Source organism: Poecilia latipinna, unplaced genomic scaffold (genome assembly GCF_001443285.1).
Source record: "Poecilia latipinna isolate Pla-1442-1.1 unplaced genomic scaffold, P_latipinna-1.0 Scaffold95, whole genome shotgun sequence".
Classification (NCBI taxonomy): Eukaryota; Metazoa; Chordata; class Actinopteri; order Cyprinodontiformes; family Poeciliidae; genus Poecilia; species Poecilia latipinna.
In genome coordinates this window covers 127,641-145,686 of record NW_015112711.1, presented here as the reverse complement: position 1 = coordinate 145,686, position 18,046 = coordinate 127,641, and the positions used below count along the sequence as shown (strand labels likewise).

Here is an 18,046-nt window from a genome sequence, read left to right as displayed (position 1 = left end):
GGGGGGGGAAATGAGGTGTATAAAATTAAGTTTGGGTAGAAAAAAAAAAAAAAAAAAAAAAAAAAAAAAAAAAAAAAAAAAAAAAAAAAAAATTAGCCCTGTTTTTACATTCATGACAGAGGATAAAACAACACAGAGCTTTTGAGGATTTTACTACTGTATGTGTTTCTTCCTAGGTAGATTGTGATATTACGGAGTATGTCATAAACTCAAAAAAAAAAAAAAAAAAAAAAGAACAACCTCCAAATTTAACATGGAAAGTTTAACCACCTACAAAGTCTTACAAATTTTGAGAAACATTGAAATGCATAAACAGATACTCCTTTTGTGCAAGTTAAGTAATTCAGGAAAATTCAGACCTCGACATTTAATTTGACTCTTAATCTTAAATCAGTGGCAGCAAATTGGCTCCAATTAAATAAATAATGATACGGCTCTACATTATTAATGCTGGCTAGGTTTTAAAAGCAAAGTGATTGATGGTGTGGATCGGAAGTGGAATAAATATGGACTTTATGCATGCACATGTGGGGAAGTTATTTCCTGTGTGGTTTGTTGGAGGTGTAAGTCGGTGCTCACGAACCCGTTTCTGTGCAAGGATTTGTATGCACAGTTTGTGAAACTCCTTGGAAAAGAAATTGAGTTTGCAGAACAAATTTCCATTTTGGATGAGAAATAAGAGAGAGAGAGAATCAATCACTCTGTCAGCCAGTGTTGACAGATTTTTTTTTTTTTTTATTATCTGACACAGACTTGTCAGTCAGTCTTTCAACAACTACCTATCACATTGTCTCTTAATGTATTCTGGGTGCATTTTCCATCATGCTGTTGATCCACTGAGCAAGCGCTCCGTTTCCAGATGGGTCGTCGGCTCGCGTTCGACGACATGCCTCCAGTGATTCAAGTGTTGCTACATTCACATTTCAGAACTTCCAAATGAATATTCCAGGCGCTTTAATTCCTTGGATTAACGTCAAGTCTTCTGCTTATTGCTGCGACAGCCCATTGGTCTGTCCGTGCGTTCAGTCGGCCAGTCAAGCCGTTTGATGTCAGAGGTGCCCATGTCTTTCTTAATTATCCTCTACGGCTTTGGTTTGAAAAACAGCATCCTTACTCTAATTGCAAGTTAGTAGTTGAGAAATTATCCCATGAAGTCCTTTTATTACTATCCCAAGCAGTCATCCTCTGTGGCTGAGGAAAAATCTCCGTGGCTATTGCAATCTAGTTTCCTTTCCATCTCTGTTTATTCATCTGCATTGTTACCATTAGACTCTGTCAGGCCTTAGGATGAGCAGCTGTGGAGGGAAAAAAAATCAATTTACATGGAAACTGTTGGAAAGAACATTTCAGTCTGAATCTGATAAAACTCTCAGCACATCCATATGAAAAAAGTTGCTTTCCTCTGCAGCAGAATATTTTGGTTCACATATATATTTATATATATATAACCAGTTCCCTTATACACCTGCTGCCCAGAAAGATGTTTGTGATTTCCATGACTCTTAGAGCCACCAGAAACACTTCTTGCGCAGTTTCTTGACACGTGCCTTGGTGCTTGGGCGGCTGGACGACAATGGAGCTGGCGTGGGCTTGGTCTGAGTTGGGGCAGGCACATCGTATTCACCCTTGAGGGCTTCAATCACCCCTTGGAAGCGTCCCTCCTGCTGTCGGAAATCATGCTCCACGCTGGAGGAGGGAGACGGAGAAAATGGGAAAGGAAGGAGGAGAAAAGAAGGAAAAAAAAAAGAAAAGGTTACATTTTGAGGATTTGGTGTATTCAAGCTGAATTTATTTCTCAGAAAATTATTTTGTAGTTAAACTGTGGCATAATGAAAAAGATTAAATAAGAGATATTAAGAGACGTAAAACAGCAAAGTAAGAGAGAGCCTTTGTGAGTTGAAAATATGGCGGCAAAATGCTGACGGTGCGCTAAAAGGGGTTGCAAATTGTATTTGAAATCATACGGTGCCTTTAACATAAGGATGTATGCACCTTCTGCACACACCCGTGTGCAGGTCTTAACTCAGCACTCATTTCACGTCCAGAGTATTCTTCTGCACTTCATGCACCAGTAGATCACAGACTGGTGAGGTGAGAGTGGGAGGAGAATGAAAAGGGGGACTGCAAAAAGAGAAGAGGGGGACATTTGCACAATGGAGGAGCTTAAGGACGGAGTAAGGGAGGAACTTCTTTGCTCTTCAGAAGTGTTCAAAGCAGACCCTCTTGGCCTTCTTTTTCTATGCTCTCATTCCCCCTCCCCTCGCCGGTCTCTCTCTTGCACGCTCTTTCTCTGATGTGTCCATTGCTGCAGGTCATAATGTAGTAGTCTATGAGCTTCCAGCTCCATTTTGGCGACGGTGTTTGTGTGTGGGCGGCTGTGTGCTGAGCCGGATTAAAGGGGTGGAGCTGAATGGGGCCTGGCATCTGGAGTTAATGAGGCACATGATGAGGCAGAGAGAGCAGATACAACTAACCATCCTTCCCTCTTCCTATATCCGAATGCCACAACACAAATACCCTCTGAGAAACACTCAGCATAAAGGCAGAGTCGTGCTGCTCTGCTGAACAGCATGTACGGTAAACGGTATGTGTGTCGTCCCACAGCTAAGTAATGAGGAAAAGTGATGCTGTGGGATGTGTACCATAGGTAATGTGGAGTAAATAAAATCAAAACCCACTGCAGAATAGGTAACAAAATAAATCGAGGAGCACAAGCGCTAACAGAGATATGGACAAGCAAAAGCTCACCTTAAACAGAACTTAGTGATTGAGTTAGGAAGGAGGAATAATTTAGTAGAAGAAGAAGTTAAAGCTCTACTGGGCACAGAGGAAGTGAGATGTCTGTATAAAAATTGATATCTACAATATCCAGACTTCCAATACACACAGATACTATTCATGGATGATATACCACACACAGTACAGGAAGTGCATCGTCAGACCAACATTTAGTTGGCCACACTATATCATGAGTCGTTTTGCTGTTCAGAAATTAAACCATTTATTCTTATGCAGTACAAAACCTCTAGAAACCCACTGTGTTCCACAAGTGCTGTACAGAAATAGTAAACTGGATGAAACTGGTCAAGATCTGCCAGTTCCTTTGCTACAACATATGCTTGCATAAAAGGAATTGACAAATCATGCTAATTGTAACATTAGTCCTTTAGCTTGTTGTGATTATTTGACTCTAAACTAAGAAACTCTTTAGATTCTTTAAAAATTGAGGAGGGTGTCATGCTTTCATTTGACACAGGAAAAAGAGGAAAACTTGAACTTTTAGTTCTTTATGATTATAATACTCCTTTAATTGGCATTTCTGGTTTCCAAATCATCAGTCTTGTTTTGTCCTGAAAAAACTGCTTTGGCAGTGGGTCAGTTTGTCCATTTAATCAGTCCTAACAACGTTAAAACCTCCATTAATGGTAACACTGACAAATTTCAACATTTGAATGTTTTAGATCATCTAGAGAAGTACATGTTATGTAGGAGCTGATGTTGCGTGACTTCATAGCGAGACGGTAGCCTGGCCATTGACTTCCTGTGTAGCGCCACTTGAAAAATAAATCCTGCTTGCAGCACGTTCTTTACTTTCTCCCCTTGACTCGAACTGTCTCTGGGTTTGTGACCGGGCCAATCGGCAAACAGGAGGAGAAGTTGTGAGACTGCCTCAGGAACTTCAGCAGGAATTAATTTGATTTGACCATCCCTGACCACTTTCGGGGCGCCAACTCTGCTTAATCCAAACGCAACCAGGGTTGGAGTACAATAGGGCGGGGCCTACTGCAGCCGGGTCAGCCTGCAGGGCAAAAACACCTATGGTTTCCATAAAGAGCTGTTTCGGAGTGTTTTTTAAGGATATAGACACCATGACCACCACCAGACCCCTGCTAAATTAGTTACATTCCACTGCACAGAGATCATTTAAAACATTCATTGTGATTCATGAAAGCTTTATTATGTTTAAGTAAACGGAGGATTTTTAGTTCTTAAGTAAATTTGGCTGAAGTTGCATCTCCTCTTTACAGCGGTCACACTATACTATCTAATGTTTCATTTTGTGAGGTGGATTTATTGTTAAACCTCTAACGTGTCTTCCTTCTTTACAGTCGTACTTATTAAATTAGAATATGCCTTTCATCGAGCTTTGCTTGTCAGTTCCAGAGAACATTTAGGGGAAAAAAATACTTAGACGGGTATTAAACATAAATTTAATTAAGCTTATATTGGTGAATTGACAGGGTTTTTTTTTGGTCTGATGTAATATTCTAATCTTAAATGTCGTGTTGCTTGAGGAATACTGGGGAATTCTTAAAGATTTAGCAGTTTGGTTACAGGTTTATGCTTCGGGTGTATGGCAATCATACATAATTTATGTTTCCGCAGTACTTTGCTGCTGAAGAGGAAGAAGAAAGTGATAGTAAAACTTTGATTGGTAGGTTTGCAGAAGAGCTTGTATATATTACATGTGTATTTATGCTATCGGTGAGATTGGTTGTTTCTAACATTTTTTTTCCTCACATCATAAAGATTCATAAGGACTGACAGCTGTAAATGATCTCCTTTAGTCCATGTCAAAGCCCTATTTTTGCCCAATGCAAATCATATAGATGGATGTCCCAAACACAAGTTATTTTCTGCTTGCAGGTTTATTCTGCTATGTACTTTCCTTTTTGCTCTGAATTCCCTAGCTTTAATAAAGCTGCTACTGTCTTCTCAAAGAAATTGCACATTTCGCTTTTCTAAAATAAGGAGGCGTGTTTCTTTCTCTGAAGAAGAAAGCACAATAATAATGAATACCAAGGAAAAAATGATCATTGGGCATACGGCAGTATTTTTCATATGTTCTGACTTGTCTCTTTCTTGAATTGATCAGCGTTTACATACTTTAAATTTGTGTGTCTACAAGCGAAGTGGAACTCACCTGCTTAATACTACATATGTTCAACACTTATAGTGGAAGTTTTGAGACAGACCGATCAGCTAAGCAGACATAACAACCACATTTTGTTGTGTTTTTAAGCAGTAATTTCTTATGTCATATTTATTTATTTTTTCAATATTCTCTTAAGTGGACCAACTGTGCGCTCAGTGCATTTAGCAGTTTCCTAAGAGCTGTTTTCCTGACCTTTTTATGCGGTTTTATCAAATTTATTACCATTTCACCGTCTGTGAAAATGCATACAAAAGCTTTTTGTGCGTTTTCCATTTCAATGAAATGTGTCATTTAAAGTGCAGTCACATCCTAATTTATGTTCGAAAGATGTTGGTTAGTTTTTCTGATACTTAAATGTTCTGTCTTGGTTGAGGAAATTAAGCCAGCAAAATATACTTTTATGTTTGATGGGGGGGAAAAAAAGAAACCTAAGCTGTAGCTGTCTTGGAGAAGTTAATGGTTTCAATTAGATTTAATGCTAATTAAACCATTATTTTATCACCAAGTAATTCATTTACAAATTCTCCAAGGTCAAGTATGTTTTATCTAATGTAGCTCGCATTTCTAATTATATATCCATATCATATAACTGTCCATCTCTCTATTGCTAATTATGACTCATTGGGAAAAGGGTTCCGGTGCAACTAAAGATCAAAATGAATAAAGCAAAGTATGAACAGAGAAAAGAAATCAAAGATAAAGAAGCTATTTTGGAAAAGGAAAATAAATGTAAGAAAAACGACCTGTGCTGTCCTGAAGTAAATGGTTTACAAAATCAAATACAATACAGAAGCCAAAGTGCTCAGACACGTGCCTTTGCCCACAGGGTTAGGCACATAATAAAATAGATAAAGCAACTTTGTAAAAACACAAAGATAATTTATGCTGTAAAGGGAATCCAGGCCTGCAAGTAAATTGTTCTTTTGATTGCAAACTACGTGCATTTGTCTCAATCCTGCTGTGATTCTGTAAATATATTGGTGTCAAGAGTTCCCCAAAGATGAACAGGTGGAATAATGTTCTTTATAAAAACATATGAATGAAATGTAAGATTTGCTGGAGGTGAAGGGATATCAAAACACAGAAGATGTTAATGAGCAGCTTGAGAAATTACATAGAATAATTATATTACTTTGCTAGCTGAGAGTTCAGTTACATATTTTGTGGCTGTAGATGGAAAGATGCATCTATTATATCCCTCCATATTTTGCCTTTATCCACAAAACTCGTTTTTCTGGATAAAGTATCTCCCTCTAATTAAAAATGAATGCAAGCTGCATTCATTGAGTAGCACTTTAGTGAACTCGTAACTTTCTTTTTTCCTGTATCTGAAAATTAAAACGTAATTAGTCATAGGAATGCAATGAGACACTGGAGAGAGACGCGTAGTGAAGAATTAAAAAGCTAAAATGAAAACTTTCAGGTAATTTTGAGTTATCTGTCCTTGGGATGTAATATACGGTCAGTTCATTGATTTGTATCGGTTACCTGTAAATGATGCAGGCTGTCTTCTGGCAGGTGGGGCAGTTGTTTATGTCTTGGCCAGTTCTGTATGAGCTGCGACTGCAGAAACAACACATGTCAACACACATAAACACATGGAAAAAGAACCATGAAGCATGCTGTGTTTGACAATGATAAAAAAAAGAAGTTTTTCCTGCAGTGTTTTCCTATTTAAGTTTAGACTATAGTGTCTAGCGCCATCTTGAGTATTTTCAAGTGATGTCACTGCTAAAACGTTTTTTTAAGTGGAAAACATAATGAATCAATTGTCACAATGAAAACATGATGAAGCTTTTTGACTATCATATTGTTGACACTGACACTTTCACCTACATGAACAGGTGCTTTTGATGAATGAGCGATCCATTGTGAGAAAGTCCCACACTTTTGTAGGTTATAAACTACGCTTGTAGTTTGTGCTAACTATTTTAAGAAATGCAATATCTGTTGTGCAAATTTCAATAGTAACCATTTAGGGCTAAACGTTTAGCACTCAAACTGTCTGATTGCCTTTGTGTGGTAAAGCAATTATTAGCTGGTCAGTTTAGCATAAAGGGACAGCTGTTTTGCTACTTTAGTCACTTCAAGCATACAGAATGTTGAGGTGAGTAAATTTTCATCAGTGCAGACTGTCACAGTGTTAAAGAAAATAACAATAGTGCCACGTCACTGGTAAAACAATTAATTTTGTGGCAGTGGCTCTTTGTGTGTCATTTATGTATTGTTCAGACCATTTTATATTTTGGCATGTTCTAAAATATATGTGGCAGCCTGTGTTAGCTGTGATTATGTCACATATGCTATAGTATCAGAAAAGTTTGAAAAATTGCATAGCTGCAATCCCCTCCCACAGTCCACACTTTTCACCCCCCTGTCATGCTCTGCAACAGATATTTACAGCAGGATTCCTTCATGCCTTCACACGTTGCAGACCTGAATGGTCTAAGCAATCTCCAGCTACATAATGTGACTCGCTGCAAAGTTCTGCAGTGTTTAAAATGGGGGGGTGGTTGGTTGGGTCATTTGCTCCATTGGTTGGACCGTGGTGCCAATCGTGTAACTTATAAAAACCTAACGCTGCATTTCTTTATGCTGTCTTTTAATGCATTGCAGATGAACAAACTGGTGATGGTGGTAGGAAGTAGGTTATGCTATTATGATCATTTTTCATTAATTCATCATCACTAGTAAGAGTTGCATTGTCAAGTCTGCTCATGTCCTAGTTCTTATTGCTTCCTATGATAATATTTAATGCATTGGCAATATAACTGGAATTATTAAATAACTGAAAACAATGGGATGATAGGTCTAGGCACTCTAACTTGGAGAATATTGGTAGATCTTGTCTCAACATTAACAAATGGCACAATTATAAAATGCAGATCTTGATTTTATTTTTTGTTTTAAAGTTGTTAGATCAATCTAAAAGAAATACAAAATCAAAGAATTAAACCTAAAAAGTATTTAAATATCACACAAACTCTGTTACTAAGTGTAAACAAGGACACAGAGGCATAGAGTGTGAGAATTTGTTAAACTGATGATCACCGCCGTGTAATTAAAGGACTTTGTTTTGCTGAGATGCTTTGGTTGGCCTTTGGTTGAACTGATTAGATGAAAGAGTAGCTGATTTATGTTCATAAAATTGACATTTTAATTACAGTTATTTTGCGAGAAACGGCATCACTGGCATCATTTTTCCTCCCAACAACCTTTTATCAAAGGCATCGGCACTGAAGTATTTGCTTTCGGAAAGAAAATAGTACATGAAGCAGAACACAGCAGTAACCTTTAAGCTCAAATGACGCTTTTATCACAGCAGTCCACTTGCAGTGCTGTCACTGCTGGTGCTGCAACAGATAGACACAGACCCTCCAACATGGTGGTTCTGCTCGGTTGTTCGTGTCTATCTGTCTCACAATTCCCCCCCTTTTGTATCCCACTGGCTCCCATCGTTCTGTCTCAGTCTGCCTGCTAATCTCAAATTTAACCGAATACACACACACACACACACACACACACACACACACACACACACACGCACACACACACACACACACACACACACACACACACCGAAGTGCACCGATTCATGATATTAGACAGGGCAAGACAGCTTAAACACTAGGTTTAGGAGTCTTATTGTGCAGCTTAATCATTAATTGCAGGGTAATCTTATAAGGATTAGTCTTGGGAGAAACCCATCTGTTAACCAGAAGGACATGCAATGAAAAAGGCCTAAGTACACGTAAAGGTGAAGATGTAGCCACTTCAGCAGTTGATGATATGCGAAGAAGATTGGTCAGAACCAAATGTAGATTTACGTAGAGGAGTGATCTGTCAAAATAGAGACTGATTCCCTCAAGGTAAATCTGCTTCTTTTTTTAAAGCACCGTGGTAAGAGTGCTATGCAAATGACACACAGGTGAACAGAGCTGAACAATTCATGGAACACACAATTTGCTCAATGAATGTACATAATTCGGTGTCTAAATTTCATCTTCCGATATAAGTGGTAGCCAATTGTAACTCAATAAATTCTCATTCTATCCTATGGCAGATGGTAAAGAGGCTAAATCGATTAGAAGTAAAGTTATTCACAGCTTTGAGACAGAGATGTGCTTCATATGTGGAACTGTGGAAAAAAAAAATGCAGATGAGGACAGAACTGAGACTAAGAATGGAGTTAAAATGTTGAGGTGGAAGATAAACAAATTGCATGAAGCAATTTGAACAGCAGGGATCAAGAATTTGCAGATAAACAGGAAGGGATTATTACGCTTTGCCGGGGAATCATTGTTGAGCTGTGGCTGCTGCTCTAAATGGTGAATAAAAGGAAAGAACAAGGGAGAAGTAAGGATGCTAATATTGACTAAAGATAAACAAGGAAGTAATTCTGCAGGATTGCGTCACACATTTAGTTTGTGCATGTGCATACACATACACACACACACCTACACACACACACACCTACACACACACACACACACACACACACACACATTGACTATTCTCTACAGACCTAAAATTTTAAAAGCTATTACAAAAACTTGAAAGCCTGACAGTATATATTGCCATAAAAAGTCAAACATACTCTCTTCTCAGACTTTTGCTCTCCCTCGACAATATCTGTGCCTCCTATATTTACTCTTTTATCACTCTTCCCCACTCCTACTTGAGCACTCACTCTTGCAGTGAATTCCTTTCATTTTTTTCTTTTTCTCTATTATTGACTCCATCTCTTCCTTTTTTCCCCTTTCTTTTTTATTGCCCAATCTTTATGCATTTTTGCCCTCTATTTCCTTTTGCTCTTCTTTTTAACCTTTTTTTTATTTTCCTTATCTCCCCCTTCTCCTTGCTGTGTATTTTTAAAGCCTCATTCCACTCACCCTTCGCTTAAAGCTTTGCTCTTCTCCAGGTCTTGAATCACATTGAGCAGCACTTTAATCTTCTCCTGATTGGACAGAAGGTTCTCTTCCACGTTTTGTAGCTGCCTCTCCAGCCCAGGTGGCACATTCACTGCCTGTCCATCTACAAGTCCCCCTGGTGCCCCATTACATTGTGCTTTCATGTGAGTCTTACAAGGCAGAGTGTTGTCGTCAAACGATTTGCTCTTCAGCCTTGTGTCCTTGAGTTTCGCACGATCCGTGGATTGCTTGGGTGACTTCGTGGCCTCTTCGTTTTTGGTGTGTGCTGCAGGTGTGGTCGGTTTAGAATGGGCCGCCATAGAAGAGTGTTTTGGTGGGAGTGGTGGGGTGCTGCTGGATTTTGAGTCACTGAGAGGGGAAGGCATTTGAGACTTAGAAATGTTGCAGACTGATTCATCAATTTTCTGGATTTGACCCTGATTGTGATTTTGTTTGTTTGTTGGATGAGGTCGGCTCGCCTCTGCGTTTTGTGTGAGTGCTGTCGTTCTGTCTGTGTTGGAGTGTGTGTGTGTTTCTGATGTTTGCGTGGCTGAGTCCTTATAACAGGTAAAGTCTGCTGAATGTGGCCTTGTCTGCAGCTTTGAGTCTTTTGTTTGGTTATGAGTATGTGCTGTGTGGTTGAACTGTGAACTGTGTGTTTTTGGCATGGTGTGGGACAGCTGGGGTATTTGAGAAGCCTTTCCTGATGTGGCCTGCAGTGGGTTGGCTCTGTCTGTGCTTTTGGAGCAAGACTGAGAACTCAGAGCAGCAGAGGCTTTTCTCGACTGGGCGGGGGCTACAGATGTTTTCCGTGGTGGATTAGGTAAAGTTTGACTTGCCGTTATTTGATTGACTGCTCTCCTGCGACATGCACCTGTGCACTGCGTAATCTGCGACCGTCTCCTCCCACACGTCACACAAAGACGTTGCGGTGAGGTTGCCATTGTCCGACAGGGCCGAGGTGTGGTGGTGGCGTGTGCAGCTGAACAAACACTTGCTGTCTTTAACACCGAGCGGTGGCCTTCCCCTCGCAGAGATTGCACCCTTCTCTTTTCCTGGGTTGGCTCCTTGCTTTCTGTTGATTCACTGCAAACTCCTTCCACCAAATCTGAGGCTACGACACTCCCATTTATATACCGAGTTGTCCTTTTATCTTTTTTGTCCTTGGGGTTTGTTTGTATAGTCCTGATCTGGCAATAAACTCCACTGCCCGACCCTTGTGACCCCATGTCGTCCTGCGTAAGGCTGTTGATTTCGTTCTGAGACGTCTCTTTGGACACCGGCAGGCTCTTGCTGTCACTTCTGATAGCTCCTCCTGTGTCCGCTGCCAGTGCTTGTTCTGTCGCCATGGTGAGGGACTGATGCGTTGTGGTCTGTTGGCTGCCGTGTCGTTTGATAGAGGGTAGAGTCCGCAGTCTGGGAGATGTCTGCACCCCAATGCTGCAAAGTGGACCCCATCGCCCCCCAGCCAGAGGAACTCCCAGCGCAGGCACCGGATTAGTTGGATCCGCCACTCTCCTGCCCATGCTCCTCTGTAGGTTGGCTCAGCCCCCAGAGGAGCTGAAAGGGATGGAGGCAAGCGATGACATCAGCCAGCCTCTGCAAGGTTATATCCAACAGAAAGGAAAGACGTTCCAGCTTTTGTTTACCAAAATAAATCCGAGTGTTGCAGTGGCAGAAGAAAAGAGCTCCGTATAGAAGTTGTTGACAGGAATTCAATATCCAATAAACTCTGGGGATTCTTTCATTATTGATCTCCTTCGAAGTTTAGTCAACTCTGAGTGGACATCTCTGTCAGGGTCTTTCTCACTTTCTGACCAATGGCCTGCAGGCGATGGCTTCTCTGGGCATTCCTGATTAGTTCTAAGCAGAAAAGAAAGAGAGAGAAAGAGAGAGAGAAGGGAAATAAATGAGCGAAATAAAAGAAAGGACAGAGGTAATAGAATGGTAAGACTGGCCAGAAGATATAGGCATTAGGCACATTAAGCACCACATAAAAGCGTCATCTACGTCCGAATGCTCCCACTGACCAGATCAATAGAAGTCTATCGGGTTCTTATAACCGAGGAGGAGGACTGCATTTACAGTTTTAAATTTTTACATTTAATTTGAGAAAACGTGTAGATTTTCTTGGAATACTTCAAAAGTTACAGTGGTTACAAACACGCTTGATTCCTTCATAAATCTGACATTTTCCTATAGATGCAGTCTTTTATCACATGGTGAGTCGTGTGCTACTTGCAATACATGACAACAAATATGGATTAGAAAATAAGAGACTCACAATCATCCCCTGCCTGTGTTCCTGTCCATGTAAATTTATTTGTGTGTTTTGGTGTTCATGACCTAATGGGAATAAGTGAGTATGAGTATGTTTTTCTTAATCCTTGTTTTATCAATTATTAGTTAAATTATAAAGATTAAAATAAATAGGGAATAGAGCTTCAATATTTATTTTTATGGCTGAAGTTGTACCTTAAAATATTTATGTGGTGTTTATGGGGAAAAAAAAGGGTAATCTGGAATAGTCAAGGATAGGGAACTGTCTGTTTAGGAACCCCCAAAATGTGTTGTTATGATAGAGTTGACTGGGTTTCAGTCTTATATAGGTTTCCTTTGCCTTTCTGATACGAGTAAAACAAAGGATTGAGAGAAAATTAATTTATCTTTAGAGTAGTCAGTACTTACAGCAGCATAACACCCACTGAGGTATAGATTAAAGTCACCATAACCATCAGCTGGAGTTCATAAGCAGTGGTCAATGTTTCTGGATCCTCTTTTTCACAATAGTGTGGTCAGTTTAAATCCCAAATGTTTTTTTTTTTTTACTTTGTTCAGGCCGAAAAAAGCAAACATTAGATATCCAAACTATATTTGTGTTTGTGTTCAGCAACCTTCCATCCTTTCATCCATTATCTATACCTGCTCATCCCCTCTGGGTCGTAGGACAGCTGGTCCCTATCCCACAGTCACATAGGTGCCAGTAGAACATGCAAACTCCATACAGAAAGTCCCCAGGCCAGGGTTTGAACCCAGGACCTCTTTTGCTACAAGGCAACAGTGTAGCCAATTGGCCAGCTATGCAGGAAGATTGATTATTTAAAAACTGCATTTAGGGAGCTAACAATATGAATTATTGCAGATTTCAGAAAGGTAACTCAGATTTGTGTGGGGCCACATTGCATAACAGAACTGGATAAAATATATTAGCTTTCTTACCATAAACTAATTGAGAAAACAAATGGAGGTCATTTGACTGTCCATATTGAATTGGTTCTGTATTTAAGAGCATTGGATAGTGATTGAAACCTAATTGTTTCGGGAGCTTTCATTTGGGTTAATTGAATCATGGTGTTAGACAAATTTAGCTCTTAGTATAATTGGCAATTTAGAACATCAGTTTTCTGACTCTGTATAAAATAAAATCCTTATTACATTCAAGATGTATTCAAATTTATGATAGAAAACAAATCCCCCATGTTGTGCGTCTCTTTGGATCATTGCATATCGAGCTTTGCTCAGCATTAGGGTCACTAGGACTGAGCATACTTTCAGAACATTTACTTAAATGTTCTGAAAGTCTATGTTTGCCAAGAAAATGAGGATTCAAGAAGGATCTTTTGCACAGCACCTGGCACTATGCACACATTTGTAAAAGACAAGAAAGGAGATCAACCGAGAGAGAGAGAAATAATACCAGACAAGATGTTGTTGAGTCAGAAGTTGTAAAAGGACTTTCTTAGTTCAGGAAAAATATTCTCTTTTTGAGAAGATTGCTCTTGAAGAGGAGCTACATAGAGACCTAAATATTTAGTTTGTAACTATTTAACTTGTGAAATAAATATTAAGTTTGGAATTGTTACATTTATAAATGTATGGTTGACATGGTAAAGATGTCACTTTGGAAAGTGAACTCTCTCTCTTTTTTTTTTTCTTTTGTGAAAGGCTAAATTATGGTTGACTGTAACAGTAAACCACAGTTATCCAAATTGTCTGGCTTTTAGTACTTTTGAGATGTTTTTTTCCACCAAGGGTAATCTTTTCATGAAGACAAGAGTTGCTTTGGCACATTATGATTTAATAATGATATGCAGAAGAGATTTGTTGATTCCTCCTTAAACTGGGGAGCTGTGTTGTTAGAGGAAATGGAAAATTAATAGCTGCTATATTATTAGTTTAATCGAAGTGCTGGAAGATAAAGTAATAAAAACACATCAATTGCATTTCCCAAAATTATGAGCACAACTTTAAGAGTTTGAGAAGAACAGAAGGATCAGTTGAGATGAAGAGTGGTGGGAACAGACAGATGGAAACATATGATGAGAGCTAAAGAAGAAAAGGGACTCAGATGTATTACATTTTGTCCAACTTCAAAAGCAACGATCTCAGAAGCAGAAACTTAGAGGCATTGTTTGGTTATTTATATATTAACCTCCCTCAGACATTATTATAAAGTCGAAGGAGAGCTCAAACTGCTTATTTGTTTGGAGTCATTTGAAATTCAACCTTGCAAATCTGTGCTGCGGCGTCTTAGTCTTACTGTAGATAACTTGAACAGGATGCAATATTTGTGTGAATGTTTATGGATTTCTGGGTTCGACCATCAGTGTTTCAGTATCCCAACAATATCTCAAACAGGCAATGTTTGATGTTAAAATTTGCCGGCGCACCCTGCGAAATAAGAAAATAGCTTGTTTTATGCAACAGTGGGAAACATTGCAGCAGAGATGCTCAGGTTACAGAGCTCATAAGGAAGCAGTGTAATATTTTAAAACCTAAGACAGAAATTGATGCTTGGCGGTGTTACATTTTTAAAATAATGAAAGTGGCAGGGACATTATCTAATTATGCATATATTAATAGATGTAAATCTGCTTAAGTTTTGCAATAAGGTTAAGAAATCTCTGTCAAAATATGTTTTTTACATATCATAGTGGGGTTTTTTTACATTCTGTTCAATTAAAGTCAAAAGTATAAAAACAGATTGAGGATTTCAGTTATTAAAAAGTTAGTAAAATAATAAAACCTTATACAATCACTCAGAAAAAAAGCAAAAAAAAAAAAAACACACACCTAGAAACCAGGTCATTCATTTTAAATATTTACAATACAAACATTGTCGTAAGGGGAGCACAAATAACCTCAGGAAGTTTTTGAGGTCTTTCAGTCAACAGTAATTACAAATATTTTTTGATTAATTGACATCACCTAACTCTCTGACTGCAACGAGATACTCTAATTGTTCTTATGTATTCAGAATCAGAGACGTGCACGCATCCTTCCATACCAACGCCTCGTCGTGATTTCTAGAGACTCATTTGAAAGCCTGGTGTCTCCATGCTGTTGAACAGAATGACAATAGGCACTTTATTTTCCTTTTTTTGGGAGGGGTGGGGAGGTGCATGTGAAACAACNTTTTTTTTATTTTCCTTATCTCCCCCTTCTCCTTGCTGTGTATTTTTAAAGCCTCATTCCACTCACCCTTCGCTTAAAGCTTTGCTCTTCTCCAGGTCTTGAATCACATTGAGCAGCACTTTAATCTTCTCCTGATTGGACAGAAGGTTCTCTTCCACGTTTTGTAGCTGCCTCTCCAGCCCAGGTGGCACATTCACTGCCTGTCCATCTACAAGTCCCCCTGGTGCCCCATTACATTGTGCTTTCATGTGAGTCTTACAAGGCAGAGTGTTGTCGTCAAACGATTTGCTCTTCAGCCTTGTGTCCTTGAGTTTCGCACGATCCGTGGATTGCTTGGGTGACTTCGTGGCCTCTTCGTTTTTGGTGTGTGCTGCAGGTGTGGTCGGTTTAGAATGGGCCGCCATAGAAGAGTGTTTTGGTGGGAGTGGTGGGGTGCTGCTGGATTTTGAGTCACTGAGAGGGGAAGGCATTTGAGACTTAGAAATGTTGCAGACTGATTCATCAATTTTCTGGATTTGACCCTGATTGTGATTTTGTTTGTTTGTTGGATGAGGTCGGCTCGCCTCTGCGTTTTGTGTGAGTGCTGTCGTTCTGTCTGTGTTGGAGTGTGTGTGTGTTTCTGATGTTTGCGTGGCTGAGTCCTTATAACAGGTAAAGTCTGCTGAATGTGGCCTTGTCTGCAGCTTTGAGTCTTTTGTTTGGTTATGAGTATGTGCTGTGTGGTTGAACTGTGAACTGTGTGTTTTTGGCATGGTGTGGGACAGCTGGGGTATTTGAGAAGCCTTTCCTGATGTGGCCTGCAGTGGGTTGGCTCTGTCTGTGCTTTTGGAGCAAGACTGAGAACTCAGAGCAGCAGAGGCTTTTCTCGACTGGGCGGGGGCTACAGATGTTTTCCGTGGTGGATTAGGTAAAGTTTGACTTGCCGTTATTTGATTGACTGCTCTCCTGCGACATGCACCTGTGCACTGCGTAATCTGCGACCGTCTCCTCCCACACGTCACACAAAGACGTTGCGGTGAGGTTGCCATTGTCCGACAGGGCCGAGGTGTGGTGGTGGCGTGTGCAGCTGAACAAACACTTGCTGTCTTTAACACCGAGCGGTGGCCTTCCCCTCGCAGAGATTGCACCCTTCTCTTTTCCTGGGTTGGCTCCTTGCTTTCTGTTGATTCACTGCAAACTCCTTCCACCAAATCTGAGGCTACGACACTCCCATTTATATACCGAGTTGTCCTTTTATCTTTTTTGTCCTTGGGGTTTGTTTGTATAGTCCTGATCTGGCAATAAACTCCACTGCCCGACCCTTGTGACCCCATGTCGTCCTGCGTAAGGCTGTTGATTTCGTTCTGAGACGTCTCTTTGGACACCGGCAGGCTCTTGCTGTCACTTCTGATAGCTCCTCCTGTGTCCGCTGCCAGTGCTTGTTCTGTCGCCATGGTGAGGGACTGATGCGTTGTGGTCTGTTGGCTGCCGTGTCGTTTGATAGAGGGTAGAGTCCGCAGTCTGGGAGATGTCTGCACCCCAATGCTGCAAAGTGGACCCCATCGCCCCCCAGCCAGAGGAACTCCCAGCGCAGGCACCGGATTAGTTGGATCCGCCACTCTCCTGCCCATGCTCCTCTGTAGGTTGGCTCAGCCCCCAGAGGAGCTGAAAGGGATGGAGGCAAGCGATGACATCAGCCAGCCTCTGCAAGGTTATATCCAACAGAAAGGAAAGACGTTCCAGCTTTTGTTTACCAAAATAAATCCGAGTGTTGCAGTGGCAGAAGAAAAGAGCTCCGTATAGAAGTTGTTGACAGGAATTCAATATCCAATAAACTCTGGGGATTCTTTCATTATTGATCTCCTTCGAAGTTTAGTCAACTCTGAGTGGACATCTCTGTCAGGGTCTTTCTCACTTTCTGACCAATGGCCTGCAGGCGATGGCTTCTCTGGGCATTCCTGATTAGTTCTAAGCAGAAAAGAAAGAGAGAGAAAGGAAATAAATGAGCGAAATAAAAGAAAGGACAGAGGTAATAGAATGGTAAGACTGGCCAGAAGATATAGGCATTAGGCACATTAAGCACCACATAAAAGCGTCATCTACGTCCGAATGCTCCCACTGACCAGATCAATAGAAGTCTATCGGGTTCTTATAACCGAGGAGGAGGACTGCATTTACAGTTTTAAATTTTTACATTTAATTTGAGAAAACGTGTAGATTTTCTTGGAATACTTCAAAAGTTACAGTGGTTACAAACACGCTTGATTCCTTCATAAATCTGACATTTTCCTATAGATGCAGTCTTTTATCACATGGTGAGTCGTGTGCTACTTGCAATACATGACAACAAATATGGATTAGAAAATAAGAGACTCACAATCATCCCCTGCCTGTGTTCCTGTCCATGTAAATTTATTTGTGTGTTTTGGTGTTCATGACCTAATGGGAATAAGTGAGTATGAGTATGTTTTTCTTAATCCTTGTTTTATCAATTATTAGTTAAATTATAAAGATTAAAATAAATAGGGAATAGAGCTTCAATATTTATTTTTATGGCTGAAGTTGTACCTTAAAATATTTATGTGGTGTTTATGGGGAAAAAAAAGGGTAATCTGGAATAGTCAAGGATAGGGAACTGTCTGTTTAGGAACCCCCAAAATGTGTTGTTATGATAGAGTTGACTGGGTTTCAGTCTTATATAGGTTTCCTTTGCCTTTCTGATACGAGTAAAACAAAGGATTGAGAGAAAATTAATTTATCTTTAGAGTAGTCAGTACTTACAGCAGCATAACACCCACTGAGGTAT

The 18,046-nt window shown here is 40.0% G+C and overlaps 2 protein-coding genes across 6 annotated transcripts in view; one reads left to right on the top strand and one right to left on the bottom strand.

Moving 5' to 3' along the window:
• Nucleotides 1–18,046, top strand: part of dock2 (dedicator of cytokinesis 2) — a 113,846-nt gene that overhangs the window by 53,172 nt on the left and 42,628 nt on the right. The window lies entirely within an intron of this gene.
• Nucleotides 717–18,046, bottom strand: part of insyn2b (inhibitory synaptic factor family member 2B) — a 33,473-nt gene continuing 16,143 nt past the window's right edge. The window contains exons 1-3 of one of the 5 annotated variants that reach the window (XM_015025132.1): nt 9,829–11,750; nt 6,425–6,499; nt 717–1,686 (exon numbers count right to left, since the gene is read on the bottom strand). In XM_015025132.1, coding sequence (XP_014880618.1) covers nt 1,503–1,686; nt 6,425–6,499; nt 9,829–11,372 — 1,803 coding nt within the window. In that variant the 5' untranslated portion in view covers nt 11,373–11,750 and the 3' untranslated portion in view covers nt 717–1,502. Of the gene's footprint in view, nt 1,687–6,424; nt 6,500–9,828; nt 12,072–15,295; nt 17,209–18,046 lie in introns of those variants that run through there. The other 4 variants (XM_015025160.1, XM_015025139.1, XM_015025148.1 and 1 more) reach the window with 4 other exon arrangements.